The following is a 20,463-nucleotide window of genomic DNA, read 5'->3' as shown; positions in this document are numbered from 1 at the left end:
AGACAGGTTCCAATGCAACTTTTCTAAGTCTGTATGTATGTACCTTCTAAATGTAACTTGGATACCAATGACAGTGTTTCGGATGCACGATAAACTGTAGGTCCCGACTGTCAGTTCTTTCGCGGCTACAGGTAGTCAGCTGCCAATTATTACGAAAACCATTCTTACCTAAAGGAAATGGGTTGCCCGGGTAACCGGGTTGAAGAAGTAAGGTGACTCCAACACAGTAGGGAAAAGGCTAGGTAGATGTCAATTTTTTATTGAAGTTCATTATCATCCTCCTGCCCTTATTCCAATTTTATTTGCGGTCGACGCAGCATGTTTTCTTCTTCCATACTCTTCTATCTGCCGTCATCCCACAAGTAACATTCTTTCTTACCATATCTGCTTTCACACAATCCATCCATCGTTTCTTTGGTCTTTAATTAATTTTTGTTTTAAAACCCTAGCATACTGAAAGTCTTAGTCAGACGATAGTTTGATCGAATAAATCGATATGAAGAAGAACGCTTTGGCTTGTATTCTCATACTTCTAGGGAGGTCGTAGTTCATGACTATCTTGTTGACCAGAATCCTAGTCCTTTTTTGTGCTCTAAGCTATCTTTCACAGCCGAACGCTAGTGCGATGAGGTTGGATATTATACTTATGCACCAAACTGCCACGTTAATCAAATCACTCAAGAATACATTTCCGCAGAAAACCGCGGGTCAAAATGTTATCACTAGTAAGAACTACAAAGAATTAAAGTTATTATGAATCAGTAAATAGCTAAAGGTTCACGTTAGCAACTTACTCAGACTGCAAAAAATATAAATAAAGCATTCAAACATTAGGTCAAAATGGGAAATTGTTTTTGGGGATAAGATCGATCCTAAAAGTAAAAGGTCTTTATTGTAGGCATTGTTTCGGAATACTGAAAACAAACATAAATATGATGACACACATTTATTCAGTACCAGACAAATTGTTACTAACAAATATCAGAAAGAAACAAATCACCAGGTTAAACTACGAAAAATGAACTACTTGAATAACTACAATAAAGTAAGTTGTGGCCACACTTATGAATTTTAACATTAGCGTTATGTCTACTGAGAACATATCGTAAATGTAGATACGCAACGGCCACGCCTCCACGAGTTGCATGAACGCTTTAGCTTGATCTCTCATTGTCGTCGGCAGATCATAGTTCATGATGATTTTGTTTACCAGAATGTTTGTTTCGTTGCGCACTGAGAGTAATCGTTCACATGTGAATGACATGTAAGCTAAGTAAAAAATCCAAAAGGAAAAAGAAACTATTGTATTTACTATTGTACCCCAGTCACTAGATGTTCGGTAAACGATGAGGCTGTTGTACATGATAGTAATTAATAATAGGAACACACTTATAAGTATCGCAAGAATCTGTAGGCTGAAAATTTTGCCGATCATAGAACAGGTATGTCCGATCATGCCATACATCTGAGCCAGGTCCCGTATTTTAGTATTACTCTCTGATGCATTGCCAATAAAATTGACCGTCTCTTTAGTCCTAATAGTTTCGCTTTCCATTGTGAAAACTGTAACGTATTTGGTGTCTTGTTCATTAACAAAGGTTTTAAAATATTTATTAATAATTTCCAGTCTGCGTCTTAATAAGTCAATATATTTACAAAAAGTTATAACTTCCAGCCTTTGTACAAAGGTGATCATTCCAACCACAAATGCCCATACGACATCCATGGTTAAAGCATCTAAACTGATTATGACAACCTGAATTATAACAATTAAAATAACATACTTGTAAGATTCCAAAAGAGATTTTTTATAAAAATTCCTGATATTTTCTAATTGCATCTTGATATCCAGATCTACAAGGGTAGTTAGGATACAAATATTAGTAGAATTAAACATAAAAGTAGTTGTCACAATATTAACCATGTATTGAGTTCCCGCCGCTACAGAACAAGATAGGTTTAAGAAAATTGCCAGAGAGATTTTGTCAATATTAATGTTAAAGGACTTTACAGATTCGTAGAAAAAGAGGAAAGCACATGTAATTGAAATACACAAGGATATAATCTTCATAATCCAAGTGGGTTCTCGAAGTCTTTCGTTTACAAAAGCAAATCTGAACAATCCGCAAACATTTTCAATTTTTAAAATAAAATTAAGAGTATCGATAATACGTTTGTTATACCTTAATTTATATTCAGTTGTGCAATCAGATATAGATGCAGACATGTTTTCAGGTTCAATTTTTAAAGAAAATTAGTACGTCAATTAGTAACGTTAAAGGTAACTTGTATACTCGGACGGTCTAGAAGACCTTGCTTGTATCATCACTTCTTGTTGTCTTTCGATATTTTTTCTATTATTGGAATGTTCTAGTCATTAACTTAAGTAATCATTTAAACAATAAAATATTCATTGTTGCTAGATTATTTTCTGATGAAGCCATCCAAAACCTGAGCAATTGGACACTTGAATTTAAATATATATTTATACAAATATTTTGAAAGTCCGGAACTAAACACTGCACAATATGGATGTCGTTTTCACGGTGACATTTTTGAAATGATGTACTTCATTATTATCCCTCAATATACTTGATTGAATATGATGGAAGAAAAAAATGGATTGGTGGTCTAGTTAATTAGGGGAAAATCAATCAAATAAAGTTTTTTCTAAAGGTGTTGCTGCGGAATACTGAAAAGAAACAAAGCTAATGTTCACATCAGACACATTTATTCAATACCAGACAATTGCTACAAACAAAAATTAGGAAGAATCAATTAACCTTGCTAACCTAAGAAAAATTTACTACTTGAATAACTACAATAAAGTAAGTTGTGGCCACACTTATAAATTTCAACATTAGCGTTATGTCTACTGAGAACATATCGTAAATGTGGATACGCAACGGCCACGCCTCCACGAGTTGCATGAACGCTTTAGCTTGATCTCTCATTGTCGTCGGCAGATCATAGTTCATGATGATTTTGTTTAAAAGAATTTTTGTTTCGTTGCGTACTGAGAGTAATCGTTCACATTTGAATGACATGAAAGCCAAGTAAAAAATCCAAAAGGAAAATGAAACTATTGCATTTACCGTTTGACCAAAGACATCCATTGAAGTTTGGTAAACGATGAGACTGGTGTACATGATGGTAATTAATAATATAAACACACTCATAAGTATCGTAAGAATCTGGAGGCTGAAAATTTTACCGATCATAGAACAGGTATGTCCGATCATGCCATACATCTGAGCCAGGTCGCGTATTTTAGTATTACTCTCTGACGTATCTCCAATTAAATTCACCGTATCTTCAGTTCTAACAGTTTCGCTTTCCATTGTGAAAACCGTAACGTATTTGCTGTCTTGTTCATTAACAAAGGTTTTTAAATATTGATTAATAATTTGCAGTCTGCATCTTAACAAGTCAATATATTTACAAAAAGTTATAATTTCCAGCCTTTGTACAAAAGTGATAATTCCAGCCACAAATGCCCATACCACACCCAATAATAAAGCATCTAAACTGATTATGACAACCTGAATGGTAACAATTAAAATAACATATTTGTAAGATTCCAAAAGAGATTTTTTATAAAAATTCCTGATATTCTCTAATTCCATTTTGACATCCAGATTTACAAGCGCAGTTATGATACAAATATTAGTAGAATTAAAAATAAAAGTAGTTGTCACAATATTAACCATGTATTGAGTTCCCGTCGCCACAGAACAAGATAGGTTGATGAAACTATCCACAGAGATTTCATCAATACTGATGTGAAAGGACTTTACAGCTTCGTAGAAAAAGAGAAAAGCACAAGTAATTGAAATACACAAGGAAATTATCTTCATGATCCAAGTGGGTTCTCGAAGTTTATCGTTTACAAAAGCAAACCTGAACAATCCACAAACACTTTCAATTTTTATAATAACATTTAGAGTATCAATAGTACGTTTCTCATGTCCTAATTTATATTCAGTTGTGAAATCAGACATAGATTCAGATATATTTTCAGGTTCCATTATTAAAAGAAAATTAATGCGTCAATACGTAACGTTTTAGTTACTTGGACGTCTTTTGATAATTTTTCAATTATTTGAATGTTCTAGTCATTAACTTAAGTGATTATTTAAACAGTGAAATATCATGTTTACTAGATTATTTATTGACCCAAAATAGCAATTTGACAATTGATTTACAATCAATATTTGTACAATTATTTTGAAAGCCCAGAACTAAACACAAAAGGCCTGCATAATATGGTGTTGTTTTCTAGGTGTCATTTTTGAAATGATATTTGTGATACTTCGATATTCTTGAATTAAGTTTTATACTCCTGAAAGCTTATGTGTATCCTATGTGTAGCCTAGGTGTACCCTATTTTTGTAGCCTATGTGTACCCTATGTGTACCTTACGTGTACCCTAAGTGTACCCTATTAGTACCCTATGTGTACCTTATGTGCACCTTATGTGTGTATGTAGTATTAGAACCCTAGCTACTGCAACATTTTAGTTGACTGATGGTTTGATCGGGGTCACATTCAAGATAAGAACTTGAATGCTGAAAACATGCTCTATAGGAAATACTGACAATATCTTATTAATTACCAAATTAAAATTACTCCAGCTAGTAAAATTGGACCTACTCTTATTTTGATAAGTTATATACTGCTAAAAACTTATATGTATCCTATGTGTAGCCTAGGTGTACCCTATTTTTGTAGCCTATGTGTACCCTATTTTTGTACCCTAATTTTGTAGCTTATGTGTACCCTATGTGTACCCTATTAGTACCCTATGTGTACTTTATGTGCACCTTATGTGTACCTTATGTGCACCTTATGTGTGTATGTAGTATTAGGACCCTAGCTACTGCATACTTTTAGTTGACTAATGGTTTGATCGGGGTCAAATTCAAGATAAGATGCTTGGAAACATGCTCTGTAGGAAATACTGACAATATCTAATTAATTACCAAATTTAAATTACTCCAGCTAGTAGACCTACTCTTATTTTGAATATTTATCTTACTTATTTATATTTTTGACGTTCAGAAGTGCTTGTAAAGGCCTAAATGAATTAAATAATGATGAATTGTCGTAATTTAAAATTACGAATAATTAATTTGAATTTTGTTAAATTACTAGAACTAAAGCCTTGATTTGTATACACATATGAATATTTTGTTGATAAAATATAGTCAGTAATGCTGGGCTACTTATTTATAAAGTGCATGTAAACCTAATTTTGTCATAATTATATCTGCTTATTTCCATCCACTGGTGGACTTAGGGCCTTCCCAGTGTGCGTCAACCAATTTTGTTACATAGCAACATTTATCACGCCTCTCCGACACGATATTAGCAAAGTTGTGTGTAAAATATCAGTCATTGAAACATAGAGGTACATTACATAAGTGATGTGTATAATGAAATTGTATTTAGTAGGTATTTTGTATTCGTCATCATAGGACGTCCACTGCTGAACATAGGCCTCCCCCTTAGATCTCCACAGATACCTGTTGGAAGCGACCTGCATCCAGCGTCTTCCGGCGACCTTTATAAGGTCGTCTGTCCACCTTGTTGGTGGACGTCCGACTTGTTAACCCGGTGGGCTATATCGGTGACTTTGAATTAATTCCGCTAAATAAATTAATTACAATAGGTGAGTATTAATCGCTATATTATTTTGACAGAAAGTCGGAATAGAAACTATTTAGATAATTCAAAGATTAGAAATATTTTTCAGTTTACGAATGCATTAAACTAAAAAATACAACCGTATAGTCAGCTCTGGTGGATGGTCAGGGTAATAAAAGACGTTGATTATTTAATGAACAAAAAGCTTTGATTATTTTTAGAGTAGGTACGATACAACACATTACACAATTTGACATCTTAAAATAAAGGGTCCCGATGAATTGTGAAACTCCTCCTTTTTGGGAGGTCGGTTAAAAACTAAAACTTTACAAAAGAAATATACCTTGAAATAAATATTATAGCGAGAAGAGTTCCTTTCTTCCTTTAATTGGTTTAAATTTCAAATTAATATTAAGTGTAATTACACTCATTCAAACATCAAGTGCATATTTGTAATACAATTACCTATTCTTGTGATTCGAGTGCAATTTATATTACTATAGTAATTAAACCTGAATTACATATAATCACACATACTTAGCTAAGGTATAATAATAATTATGAATCACACAAATTGATCTCAAAAGGTAATAGAAATAAATACATAGGAATTACGTAAAGTAACGTTTTGAATGGAAAAATAACCTTGGCATAATTAAATTAGATGAGATATTTGAATGATGACTATTAAATAGGTCGTGGCTACACTAATAAACTTCAAGATTAACGTGATATCGACAGTAAACATATCGTATATGTAAATATGTAATGGCCAGACTTCCACAAGTTCCATGAACGCTTTGGCTTGCACTCTCATACTCCTGGGGAGATCATAGTCCATTACTATCTTGTTGACCAGAATCCTTGTCTTATTTCGTGCTCGCAGCAATCTTTCACAGCCGAACGCTAGTGCGATGAGGTTGGATATTGTACTTATGCACCAAACTGCCATGTAAATCAAATCACTTGAATCCATTTCCTGAGATTGGTAGAAGGAAAGCGCCTGCCAAAATGTTATCAGTATAAACGCCAACGAGTTGGTCAGAATCATCAGTAGACTAAAATTGTACGCTTTGTTAATCATCATACAAGTTCTTCCAAGTATGTCATATATCGCCGCCAAGTCTCGTATCTTTACATTATTTTCCGAAGCACGTCCAATAAAATTCAACGTTTCTTTTGATTCCTTTTTTCTTTCCTTTACAATGAAAACTGTGATGTCCTTTTTGTCCTGATCAGTAACAAAGGTATCCAAGTATTTGTTTACTACATTCAGTCTGTCAGTTACCATGGCAACACAATTAAAAAAAGATGCTAATTCAATTCTTTGAGTAAAAAACAAATGAAATGAGGTGAGTGTCATCACATATTCTTTGAGATCGCCTATAATTTCTAAGAAACAATTAAGAGCATGGATAGAAACCGCAATGAATACGAGTATATTCGTTCGTGAGCGTGATTTTTTGTAAAAATCTTTAACAATGTCAACTTGCAATAACTGGTCTAACTTTGCAATCGTTGTAAATATACAAATATAAGCTTTCGAGCCGGATAGAAAGAAGGTAATAAATGAAGAGATGACATAGTGGATAAATGCGCATATAGGGGGCACCAATGTTATGTACGGATAGCCTACAGCAGGCATGAAAAAAAATCTAAAAAACACTAAGGCATACACTATTATGCATAAAGAAGAGTAAATTTTCATTCCTGTTTTGGTTGGCTGAAGCTGTCCGTCACAAAAATTGTACTTAAACATTGCGAAGCAGTATTCTAACACAGTCACAGGTTTTACAGTATACATGACTTTCTGAATCTTGATCTTGCATTCATTTTCTTCTGAATACTCCATATTTTGTTTGTTTTCTTGATTTTTTTCTTCCGTCATATTATTCTCCATTATGGAGTAAAAGTATGTAGTTGTTTGGGCGTCGACTTATCGAAATATGATCGCTTTAAGTGAATTATTTCATCGAAGTTAATGTAAGTCAACAGTGTTGATGTTCCATTATGATTAACAGAAATGCTAAAACAAAGAAGAGCCTTCGTAAGTAAAAATTCTAATTTAATAACTTCCGTCATAAAGTTAACAGAAAAAGTGTATAAATTACATGAAATATAAAAACCGTTTCTTTAGGGATCAACTTGTTATCATATTCTATAATATTTGAATAATTCCATGTTTGCATCATAAAAACAGATTAAAATTATTTTCGTTTTATTTTTTTTGAAAATTGGCTTATTTATACACACAAGAAATTATATTTTCTATAGAATAAATAAGAATAATAAAGGCAAAAATCACGGTTTTCTGTATCAAAATGTTTGGCAATAACAATAATATTGGTCAAACATCGTCTTCGGAACTAAACACTAATTTATGATTGAAACGTTATTAAAAGATTCTATTTAACCATTTTTTACATAATTCTTATCATGAAGTGGCGTTAAGTTGAAAGTGTGTTTCTATGGCAATATGCAACCTAAACATAGGGAAAATAGTAATTTCATTAAAACATTTATATTTTAGAGGTTATACGATTAATTACATTAATACAGTCGGACTCGTCCATGGAGGGTTCCGTAACTATATTAATTTCATACAATTTATTAATCGACTTTATTTTTCATTTTCGCGATATTTTTACATTTGTGATCGTACCTCAATAAATAAGGGGGGTAAAAAAGAACATACCTACACATATTTTACGTAAACAGTTTCTCCTTTAATTTTGAATTTTCACTGGCTATCTGGAAACTCGCTTACGTTTATTTTAGACGAAAGCCATGAAATTGATTACAGATATAACAACAAACAAAGCTATAATGATTATGCAGAAAGCATGCATAAATCGTCATCCAGCCCTTTTTTCAAATATATGGAGGGGTCATCACGTGCTATAATAAATATACTTTAAATCTATCTACTGAAGTCCTAGGGTATATATCAAAAGAGACAAGCATGTTCAAGTAGGGACAAAGAGAAGAATTGTTTTAGATCATCTATTCTTCAAACAGTTTCAACCGTATCGCTTGCCTTACGAAGATTTTTGGGACGCGAAAATAACGTACAATGCTGCCCAGAGCAAAAAGATTCCATATCATTGATTCCTTTAAGTAAGAATAGGACGAGGTCCTATCACTTTATTAGTCAGGTACTATTTTTTAATCTTAATCTGGTATGTTTTTATGTTTGTAAGTGCAATATGCGATTTGCTCTGTTATTTTTGCCAGTGAAATAGAAAATAAAAAAGTCATCGTTATGTTCTCTTTACTATATTTGACAGTAAAATGACTGCCACCTGTTTTTGTATTGGCGAAAATTTCTCGTTATCGAGAGCCAACTATTTTCAATATGTTCATCTCATTCATACTACAACGCTGTTTCTACATCCCAGTCCTTCTTTTGTACGTAAGCAATCTAACCTTGTTTTTGCTGTCTCCGCTAGTGAACGTATAAATAATTCAATTTACATCATACGTCACTTTGTCACTTTGTAACTTTATACGTTGCCTGACCTTTAATATTTATTTTACTAGGACTTTATCTTGAAGATTAAGAATTTATGTTGGACGTTCTGCGTTTCGTTGACATTTTTATTGGTCGTTAATTTAAAGAAGATTGGTCATTACAATTTGCTACGACTTTTAATTTATATAAGTAGGTACTTAGCATACCAATCACCAATCATTTATGAGCCACCTACCAAGTACACCTAGCGTATTAATAGGTGGAGCTTAATAGACATTATTACCCATTTTCAACTTCTCAGAAAGGTGGGAGTTCTTGCTTTAATACTAACTTATGCTACGGTCTACGCCCAACAACTGTATATTTGTCCTTCAGTCATGTGTCAAGACATTGTATTGAGTCCGTGAGTATGCCCTTTGTAAGGTTCTGGTACATTCTACAAGTTGTACTATCGTGTTTGCACTGTACTCACAGCTTTAATCGGAATCGATGTGTGTATGTCCACTAAGGATTCAGTGTACCTATAGGTTTTGATACACTTTACCAAACGTGCAGCTGAGCAAATGTTAGCATATCTAAGTACCTACGTAAAAGGATACGTAACTTAGTAGTAAAAATTTAATATAATAGCCTCCATACCGATTGTCAGTCACGGCGGCTTTAAGAAGACGGGCTTTAAGGTTAGTCAGCAGCGTAGAAAATGTAAAAAGATGCGGATAGAAATAGATCCTCCGAACTCGCATTGTAATTATTATTTACTTAATGGAAAAATTTACGAAAATGAAAGGCATTAGTTAGACCATGGAAAAGTTTGTTATATATAGTCATGGAGACATGTCACTCGCTAGAGTTAGTAGAAATACGACATGTATTTGTCTTTTAGGAGTAATAATCACTAATTTGAATTACACGAATTAAGGAAAGTGTCAAACAAACAGCACCAAATTCCATTAACTTATTACAGTCAGATATAATAAATTGGACGGTGAGTCAAAAGTATTACCACATGTATCAGAACTTCGAGTAAACGCGTTGGTTCCATCGGAACTGCTCAAGACTAACAATGAAAGAGAAAATAAAATGGAAATTAAATTCATCCCCAGAGAAGTTCAACATTAGAAGTGTGAAGCGAATTGTCGACACTATAAATGTTATAATCAAAGCTGAATATTTCCTCGGTATATTCAGATTTACTATTGTTAATGGAAGCTTACGAGAACCTAATTGGAAATTGAAAATATTATCCGCTCTCATCGTTTTAACATGTTCTACATTATTTTTATTACTCTCTGAAAGTTACTACGGATTGTCGTCTCATTTGTATAGAAATTTTACTGACAGTACTGTTATTAATTTAAGTTATTTTGTAATGATGGCTATGCAATATTCTATCCATGCTATCTCAATAACCTTTTGTTTCAATGCAAGTAACATTTGCATCATAAATATGCTTGCCAATATAGATACTATGTTAAAAGCAAAAATACTTAATAACTTTTATAAGAAATCACTTTTTCAATCGTACATATACGTTCTTCTCGTTGCTTCCACTCAATTATCAATTACTACTTTAGCATGTTGTACATTGAATACATGGTGGTCATTAATAGCTGGAATACTCGATATTGTGCAGAGATTGGAAATTGTAATATTTTGTAGATACATTGACCTATTAAGGCAAAGGCTGGGAGTTATTAACAATTACATAAAAAAGTTTGTTTCTGAACAAGAGAAGCCTTCTGCATTGGTTTTTACAATTAGAAATAGAACTATTGAAACTACGGATACGATCAATTTCATTGGAGAGGCGTCGGAGAGTAATGATAAAATACGTGATCTAGCAAAAATATATGGCACTATCGGACATACTTCTTCTATGGTCAACAAAATGTTCAACTTTCAGATTCTTACTGTAATTATGAGTACTTTTATATTTATAATTGCCATAATGTGGACGTGTCTTAAGTTTTATCGTAATAATTACAGTAATACGGGTTACTTGTTAAATTTGATACTGTCTACGATGTTTTGGATCAGCTATATTGCTTTGATGTCCATTACGTGTGAGAGACTAATACTACTGCGCAAGGAGACAAAGAGTCTAGTGAACAAAATCGTCATGAACTATGATCTGCCGACGACAATGAGAGATCAAGCTAAAGCGTTCATGCAACTCGTGGAGGCGTGGCCGTTGCTTATCCATATTTACGATATGTTTTCAGTAGATATAACGCTGATATTAAAGTTTATAAGTGTGGCTACAACCTATTTGATTGTAGTTATTCAAATAATTAAGTTCTTTTAGGTTATTTTAAAATATTCTGATATTTTCAGTTATTGTGTTAACAAATAAAGTACTTAGTAGTTGGGTCTAATTTTTAATATCCATTGCTTTATTATTTTTTCAATGGCCTGCTGTCGCAATGCTACTCTTGCAGCTGTGTATTCCTTGATCAGGACAATTTCATTTTATGGGGTTTGTTATATTTTTGAATCCGGACTCAGGTAGTGGGCGATGCACACAAAGTAATCGTTTGTCACTTTTTTTTGTCATCAATCATTGTCACAATAAGTCGTGTTTTATTCAATCACCTGATTTGTGACTACATATGAATAGTTAACACATACAGGTTACCAAAATAAGGACCACGGCTAAACTTCGCGAAGTTTCATAGTCCGGGGTTAAAAAGCCACATAAACCAGATAGAATAAGTAAATAATAAAATACCGTGGCTAGATCAAGGTTAAACGCAGTGCGACAGACAACCGCAGAGATTTAAACCAATAACCTTGTGTACCGACTGCAGTGTCATGATCCTAATTGCTTTCATTAGCTCGTGATTAATTGACGATGGATTAAATTGTCGTTCCTGTTGAAGGTAATGCTTACAGGTTTGATGTCACATTGCTTGTTGATTATGTGTAGGCGCTTGTCATAATGTTATGATAGACTGTTTGTCAGCGTAGGTAGACAATATTGAAGTAGATCTTCAACATTTACTCTTAGTGATTAATATTTGAGACAGGCCTAGTTTGTGTTGTCCCTAAAATAACAAATGGATTCTTAGAACGCGGATTCTGGATTAGCTCTTTGGAGGATAGGAACAGGTAACTAACCCACCCAGGAACATTATGGTATAAATAAATAATCGAATCCTTTTTGAAGTTATCGGGCTATCGATACTTTACAAAAATATATAAGATATTTGGATCGGGTTCAAAACCCTACCCAAACATAATTAATTAGATTCCTCTTCCACAAAAGTACCCAAGATTGCAAATTCCGAACACCCAAATATGTCAAGTTTGAATCACCCTTTTAGAGAAATTCATTGAGCCAATAACAAGTACTTCTCGTTTCAGTAAAACCGCGGTATTCGCGACAATTTACAACACGTTAATTCTCCAAATGACGTCAGAATACTGTGTTACACAGATAATAAATAAGTTGGGGAACCTTAATCAGGAGGTAGCTTACGATTTGTGTGAGGGTGTGAAACTGAGCATGTCTTGGTAAGTAAATCACTGGATCGCTGGAACCCGACAGCTTGGCAAACCTGTGTTGGTCACATACGTCTCAACGTCATGCGGAGAAAGGTCTCTTTAGGGTTGTATAGCCTATTTTACTAAGTATAACAATACCAGGAAAATAATGGTGATTCTTTATTTATCTTCACTTAACTCTGGAGGCGTATGAAAAGTACGATATTTTCGAGGGAGGATTTCATAAATCACCCTTTCGTTTGATTGTGAATGAGCAAAAACGAATGTTTTTTGGTCAGAGGCCTAAATGACCAAACACTGATGACAACGGACGTATTATGCGTACATAACTGCATAAAAGCACAACAAATACATCAAAGAAAACTGCTCTGGCGGCCATCCAGCCTTAATAACGACATATTCAAACCTCCCATTGCAAAAGATTAATGTTTTCAACAGTCTCTTTCACTGAACTTGTGGCTCGTGGCTCATGGCTCATGGCTAATGTTTTCTCGTATTTAGAAAATCGTTTTCTAATATTCAGCTGTTTTTAGATGGAATATGGATGGATGTTGAGCATTTTATGCCTTTAAGTGCCTGCTTCGTTGTTGAGGATAATTTCAGTATTAAGATGTTCATGTTGCTTGAAATTCGTACTTAGTATTATGATTATGATGGTATTTTTTTCGTATAGTGAAGCACTGAAAATATCTACAAGAAGCTTAGGTACATTTTGTCTGATTTTCCTGGATTTTCCATCATACTTTTGAATACTCCATCCTCCGAGCCTTTTCCCAACTATGTTGGGGTCGGCTTGAAGTCTAACCGGTTTCAGCTGAGTACCAGTGCTTTACAAGAAGCGACTGCCTATCTGACCTCCTCAACCCAGTTATCCGGGCAACCCGATACCCCTTGGTTAGACTGGTGTCAGACTTACTGGATGTTCAATGACAGCCGGGACCTACAGTTTAACGTGCCATCCGAAACACAGTCATTGGTGTCTAAGATATACTTAGAAAGTACATACAAACTTAGAAAAGTTGCATTGGTACTTGCCTGACCTGGAGTCGAACCCGCGCCCTCATACTCGAGAGGTTGGTTCTTTGCCCACTAGGCCACCACGACTTTTTTTTTTTCATACTTTTGAATAATGTTTACCTCTAAATACGAATATTATTTAATTAGAAATCTATTCATACGGAGCTAATCGAAAAATAAATATTTAAGTACGGCTAATACCACACACGGCAAATATTTTGTTCAATTGGACGTTACAACAAATATGGATAAATATATTTTTATTTTATACCTTCTACAAATATGTTGGTTCCTATTTACCCTTCAAACGTCATTGCTGAGTGACATAAACAACATATCCAGTTATTGAAGTTATATTTCTCAAAGTCATGAACAACGTCGTACATTGTAGATACATGACGTAAGGTATTTGTTACCTACGTATCTTCCTGAAATAGGTACACAATATGAAGAGGAGTGATACCATAATTGTATGAGGAATGATACTAAGATAATCTATACTAATATTATAAAGAGGAAAACTTTGTTTGTTTGTTTGTTTATTTAGTTGTAATGGATAAACTCAAAAACTACTGGACCGATTTTAAATATTCTTTCATCCCGGCTATATTTTATCCCAGTGCGGGCAGTAGCTCCCAAGGGACGCGGGTGAAACCGCGGGAAATACTAAAGTAGCTTTGTTGCATTCTTATGGTGAGATTCCATAAGTGTGGGATTGTGATGTACACGAATGTTTTTTGTGGTCTACTCGCTTAAGCAGACGGTATCAAATTGTGTGCGAACATTTTGTATATATAACATAATTTCGTTGCCAATAAGATAAAGGTAAATACTGGAAACTGTTTATGATATACAAAATTCACTGAATGAACAAATTTTCATTATAAACATTCCAAAAACTATCAATTTTCTCAAAAGTTAAGGTAGTAAAGTACGTAACTCTTAAGTTTCTCCGACAATTTACTTGCAGGGTGTACGTAAACGACATACGTTTAGTAAACAGTGCCTAAGTTTTGTTTAACGATAAACTTGTTCGAGTTATTTTATACAGTGCACTGGTTATTTCCTCTACTTTGTGTTTAGATACTTACTTGAACAATCTGAGATTGGCAAAATATCTATGGTAATAATATTTTAAAAATTTGTTTCTTGGCTTCTGGTAATAATGTATCCGGTAAAGTAAAAAAGCCAGCTTTATTTCAGTGAACGCGTTAATTTTAAAGTAAGTGTATGAACTCAAATAAAAACCTCATTCAGTATTTTGTTTTTTAGGTTTTTGCACTTTTCTTTATGTTGGTAACAGAATACGATCAACGCCGTGGATTTATACATTAGTTCGTTAACTCGCTCACTTGACTAAACTTCTCGTTTTAGCGAGTCAGTTCATAATAATATTATACCAAGGGAACTGGACTTTGAATATACCAGTACATAGTTGCTTCAATTTTGAGGTAGCATTATCGTTAGCTCCAATTTAAATGCAACGTTGTATACAAAGTTATTAAGAGCTCTTTGGTTCAATATTTCAGAGGTTTCTGTTCGATCAAGTAGGGTTGATTTTAATTAGTTAAGTTCATACTTTTGAGTTCATCAACTTTAATCAGGGGTAATTAAATCAGTTTCTATGGCAATGTTAACTGTGGGTCCGAAGTGGCAGTCTTATCGTCGGCTTTATTATGGTCTTTGCTTGTATAAAGCACGATCAAGGAAATGTTTGTTTGAGGGGATTTTATTTTGAAGTCGAGCTACAAGTACGTGGAGTCTGTGGTTTTGATTCTAGGCTAGGCATATGCCAATGCAACTTTCTATCCTACTAATATTATAAACGCGAAAGTTTGTATCTATGGATGTATGGATGTATGGATGTTTGTTACTCTTTCACGCAAAAACTACTGAATGGATTTTAATGAAACTTTACAATAATATAGCTTATACATCAGAATAACATATAGGCTACAATTTGTAAACATATTGTTCGAAATACTAAACCTGCGCAGACGAAGTCGCGGGCACCAGCTAGTACTATAATAGAGGACAGACGCACGGACAGATGGCCGAACAGACAGATAGTGAAATCTCAGTAATAAGGTCCTGGTTTTTCTTTGGGTACGAAACTGTTACAACTCACATTAATCGAAACCATTACAGCTAACAATAGCAGTTTTATAGTTCTCGAATTGCTTCCCTAAATATGTAACAAGGAACAATCTGGAACTCTTAACGATTTTGTTATCGTCTAAGAACTAATTATTACTTTCAGTTGAGATGTAACTTCTTTATCTAAGAACATTATCATTTCTAAGTTCTCCTAATATGTATCTAGTTCCGAGAATAGGTCAATGACCTGACAGGGTCAGAAATAATTGAAGAACATTTGAAGTGTTGAAGAAATCTGGCAAGCATCCATGATACATTTGAGTTGAATGTTTACTTCTTCCCTGAGAACAATTTACTGACCTGATTTCCTGAAATTGTGATTTGAATTTATTTTCAAATGTCCTTGTGATCCAATGCTAGGCACGGCAAGAAAGTGTTATGTATGGTGTCGCAGTTAGCCCATGTAAGTAGATATAAACATGCTTCATGAACTAATAAAATACAATACAGACCCCATTTTGTTGCAATGTTCTAGATGTTAATTTCTTCAGTTGTCGCTGCACCACGAATAAAATATAACGCGCTACTTTTACGACTGTAAAAGTCTGTTAATCCTGAGCTCAACCAAACAGGTGATCATTATTTTTGCTAACACTGCACCAATTTAGCCGTTCTCATTTTGTAACGGGTACATTGAGCCAAAAATGTTAATGGCTACCAACGTATATGGAAATTTTATTGCTAATTACATTCATGTATCAGATATTTTCTAATTAAAGCTTAACCTAAAGCCGTTGTTCCAATCGCGAGTGCAATTTGTAGAATGTACGTTTGTGGTCCGTGTTTTGTCAAACGGAATTGGGTTATTCGGTCATCCTTTTATGATTGTCGTAATAATGAATCCGGATAATTACAATGATAGGGATTATGGGGAACAAACATTGTCATCGAAATAATTAGTTAATCAATTGTAATCCAGCTTTAACAGGATTGAGAAATATCAATATTGACCAATATTGATACGAGTCAAATCAAGAAGATGTTTTTAAGGAACCTGAAAAAATAACCTTTCCTGAAGTGACGTAATTCTTAAGAATAATGTCCTAACTACTTCAGAGCTTCCGTAATGTATACTTGAACCCACATATTTTTAAATTGAGTTTGCATAAAATGAGTTTATCCAGCCATGTCGAGAGCTCATTAAAAGTCCGAACACAACTTTTATCCTGTGAGCCTGTTACCAGTCCGGATTATAGATTACATAGGTAAAGCACACCTAAACTAAGAATACTGATACTGAAACTGCGTCAAGGTGAAAACGGTCATATTGTTGGGGGAATAAAGTTTATTTTTGGTTACAGTTTTGTTAATCTGGGAAACCACGAAGTCCGTCACGTCGGTGTTGATGTGTTCCGGTATTTGAGTAGGAGTCAGCCGCCATTTTAGAGTGGTTCAGGTAACAAGGGAATAGGTAATACATACAATGTACATAGTGTAGGCCTTTTTAATCATAGGTAATGTATACGGGAATAATTTAGATAAGGGTTACTTCAATTATGTGGCTTTGTTTTACAGCTGCCATATTGTCTAGATGGTAAATCGTTTATCTTTGGTACCTGGAACTATTAAGTCAATTCTGCACTACTTGTAGCACAATAATATAACTACCTTAAATAGTTGTTATTTAATTATCACTGGTGAGTAAAAAAGAGTCAACATTTTTATATTTGAACTAACAGAAGCTGGGAGGCAACATCAGATCATTAGAAAAATAAAGATCAATTATTCTCAGAAGGAAGTCGTTCACGAGGATAGGCTTGAGTAAATAAATTGGAGCAATTAAAATGCTAATGAGGCGTAATGATTTCTTATCGTTCGTAATTTGGTACAGGCTTGTCCAAGAATTGCGTAGCGTGAAAACCCTTATTTGCTGTATTTACTTCTAGATAATTGTACTTTAAGTTTAAGGAAGAGGAGCATTTTTGAAGTACATGTAGCTATTCCATGGATCAGTAATTAACTATTTTTTATTCTTTTTTTTACTAGTTGATTAGGATCTAGTTATATAGTTTCTGCTAAGAAGTTAAATCTGATATCATATCTTTACCAAATCAGTTATTTGTATGCTTTATGAGATTCTGTCTTTCGAGTGTGTCGTTTATCTCCATAAATAACAGCCTTGTCCTATTAAATCTGCTATTTTTGATGCACAAACCTCAATGACCCTTTTTGCCAAAAACAGAAACATCCACAAACCTTTAATTAAAGGGCGAAAAAGAGAGATTATAACACATGAGCATCAGCGTCCACCTGTATACGGAAAAGCACTTTGATCTCAAACCAAATGAATAGCCGTGTAACTACGCAATCAGTCTTCCTGAACCTTTGTTGTGGTAAACCCAAACGCCCATTCCCTCCAAAGGGTGTTTCTCTCGTAATATGAGAACAGCTATAAATTATCCGGGTCAAAGATAGGAAAAAAGATAGGCCAAAGACAGTAATAATGAATGATTAACGTGATGACATCAAGAAAATTGCTTCCTTCTTCATCAACATAACGACATTACTGAGAAGGGTGCCTAATTAAACGGTGGGTGAAATAGGTATGAGGACTGAATTAGGGGGAAAAGGTACATATTGCAATCATAACGTAGTATTTTTTTTTAAATAAACAATTGAAAATTTTATTTACTGACTTATTGTAATTATTGCTTATGGAATAAGGGTACCCCTTCAGTAAAACTACTCAAGTTAACTCAAGAACTCAAGTTGTAATTATAATCACAAAAATAACCGTCTAATAAAAACGTTATATTTCAAAAATCATCTTTAAACAAAATCGGAGGACCCTTCAGGATTTTTAAATGGGATGGTTACGGTTCTAAGTAGATACTTAGTTGAACGAATCGCTTTGTTTTCTGTTCACGGAATTATCAAATCAAATCTCCGTTGGTACATGCTTACCGTTCGTGTGAAATCGAATTTAAGCTTCATTTTATGGAACAAAAGCCGTTCCCTGTGGTACAACCATCATCCCAAGGGAATTTCTTCCCTCATCTGGATAGAAAGAAGCCTGTGTCCTTTTTCAGGTTTGAGACTAAGTATTGGTGTACTTGGTTCATTCAGTGGTTTGAGCGTGAAAGCGGGAAGGACAGACAGGCGGAGTTACTTAGGCATTAGTAATACAAGTAAGGTTAAGTTGACAGTTCATAATGTCCTTTTAGATCTATCATAATTAGTGCAATATTACATAACTACTCAGACAGTTAATACTTGAATTGTCCGCTGCCCACGTACAGATTTTCTGGCAATACCTATTAGGGATTGTCCTGGTGGATGTAAAATGTTATGTGCTAAATAGTTAATTCTCTACACCGTGCCTGCACGAATTCACACCAGTAGGTAAGCATAAGTGGATAAGTTAAATCTGTCAGAAATACGCACATTAATCACCACATCAGCGCTAATCATTCGATAAAACCAATGATCAAAATGGGCTACATTGCATTAATCGCCGCAATGATTCCTAATTATTCAATATTGCGTACGCTGCCACAAATCTTGATAAGCCCAATCATGTGAAAGCACGACAAAAGGCAATTTAAATCTCATTCCAACGAAATGTCCTACAATCGCCGCAGCGGAAATTAAAGTATGAATCTCAGATATTATTCATAAGAATAATTAGTATTTGGATGAGTTTGGATAAAAGAGAATTTGCATTGTTAATACGAAAAAAAATCGCCTGCTTTTCGGCAGCAATGACAGTTTAATTTCAAGTTTTAAAATCCAATTTCATTGGTTCTTTGTTTGAGAATGATCATCTTGAACCAATTTTATCCAATATTGTAGAATTTCGTAATTTACATTTATATAAGGAACACCCATTGTGAACGTAGAGAAATCAAGGGAAGAAGTAATATTATATAGGTACCTTCGAGACCGATGATTTACTTATTGAAATACGTAATCAAATGACAATTTATATGGGTGCATAGTCGGTTTAGTAGTTTTTTTACCAAAAATGTAAAATAAGTTTCTGCAAATATTAAACAAAAAACAACACTTTGATTTCATCGTGAATATTTCATTAATCATAAAAACTCTTTATTTGACTGTACTGTAATATTTCTTTTTCTGTTTGAAGTTCTATTGACATTGACAACTGCTAACCTTCATAGATTTTGATGGACTTGCTTGACACGAGTAATTTTTCTATTTTACCTTTTATTCAAAATAATAAACGTTGTTTTTTATTCCAGGACGATATCTGTGAAATCAGCGTCAACGAAATCATGCCACGAAGCTGTGTAAATATAAGATCAGATATGAATTGTCCAGTGAGAAAGCATCTGAAGCAAGAATACAAACAAGACTTCAAGCAAGACTTCAAACAGGATTTCAAACAAGACTTCGAGCAAAGCTTCAGACAAGATTTCAGAAAAGACTTTTGACAAGGATTTTTATGTTTAGAAGGGTGTAATTATTTTTGGTATTAAAAGAAAGATGCCTTCTTGGCTCTTGTTCGTGTTTCACTGTGGTATCACTCATTTAAGTAGATGAACAGAGACTGTAGCACCTAAATACAGTGGGTTTAAATGCAGACCCGACGCTAAAAGAATAAGCACGTTTAAAAGAACTTATTAAAAACGCAAACCTCTAACACTGCTTAACTTTCTGAAATACGTACAGGTACACACATGGATACTAAATAGGAACTCAGATCT

At 34.0% G+C, this 20,463-nt stretch overlaps 4 protein-coding genes across 4 annotated transcripts; 1 reads left to right on the top strand and 3 right to left on the bottom strand.

The window, feature by feature from the left end:
* Positions 1-1,009: 1,009 nt before the first annotated feature.
* Positions 1,010-1,726, bottom strand: LOC135117147 (uncharacterized). The gene has a single exon (XM_064035623.1). It carries the CDS (start codon positions 1,724-1,726, stop codon positions 1,010-1,012), a length of 717 nt encoding a protein of 238 aa, XP_063891693.1.
* A 1,066-nt stretch (positions 1,727-2,792) lies between these two features.
* On the bottom strand, positions 2,793-3,341 carry LOC135117146 (uncharacterized). Its single transcript, XM_064035622.1, has one exon. It carries the CDS (start codon positions 3,339-3,341, stop codon positions 2,793-2,795), a length of 549 nt encoding a protein of 182 aa, XP_063891692.1.
* Positions 3,342-6,301: 2,960 nt separating this feature from the next.
* On the bottom strand, positions 6,302-7,546 carry LOC126056121 (uncharacterized). The gene is made up of 2 exons (XM_064035621.1): positions 7,398-7,546; positions 6,302-6,923 (listed from the first exon to the last, which is right to left on the bottom strand). The coding sequence occupies exons 1-2, from the start codon at positions 7,544-7,546 to the stop codon at positions 6,302-6,304; spliced, it is 771 nt and encodes a 256-aa protein (XP_063891691.1).
* A 2,398-nt stretch (positions 7,547-9,944) lies between these two features.
* Positions 9,945-20,190, top strand: LOC135117145 (uncharacterized). Its single transcript, XM_064035620.1, has 3 exons — positions 9,945-9,967; positions 10,778-11,339; positions 19,999-20,190. The coding sequence occupies exons 1-3, from the start codon at positions 9,945-9,947 to the stop codon at positions 20,188-20,190; spliced, it is 777 nt and encodes a 258-aa protein (XP_063891690.1).
* Positions 20,191-20,463: the final 273 nt, after the last annotated feature.

The sequence above is a fragment of the Helicoverpa armigera genome, chromosome 7 (assembly GCF_030705265.1).
Source record: "Helicoverpa armigera isolate CAAS_96S chromosome 7, ASM3070526v1, whole genome shotgun sequence".
Classification (NCBI taxonomy): domain Eukaryota; kingdom Metazoa; phylum Arthropoda; class Insecta; order Lepidoptera; family Noctuidae; genus Helicoverpa; species Helicoverpa armigera.
The sequence above is the reverse complement of the archived record's forward strand: the minus strand, read 5'-3'. Positions and strand labels throughout refer to the sequence as shown.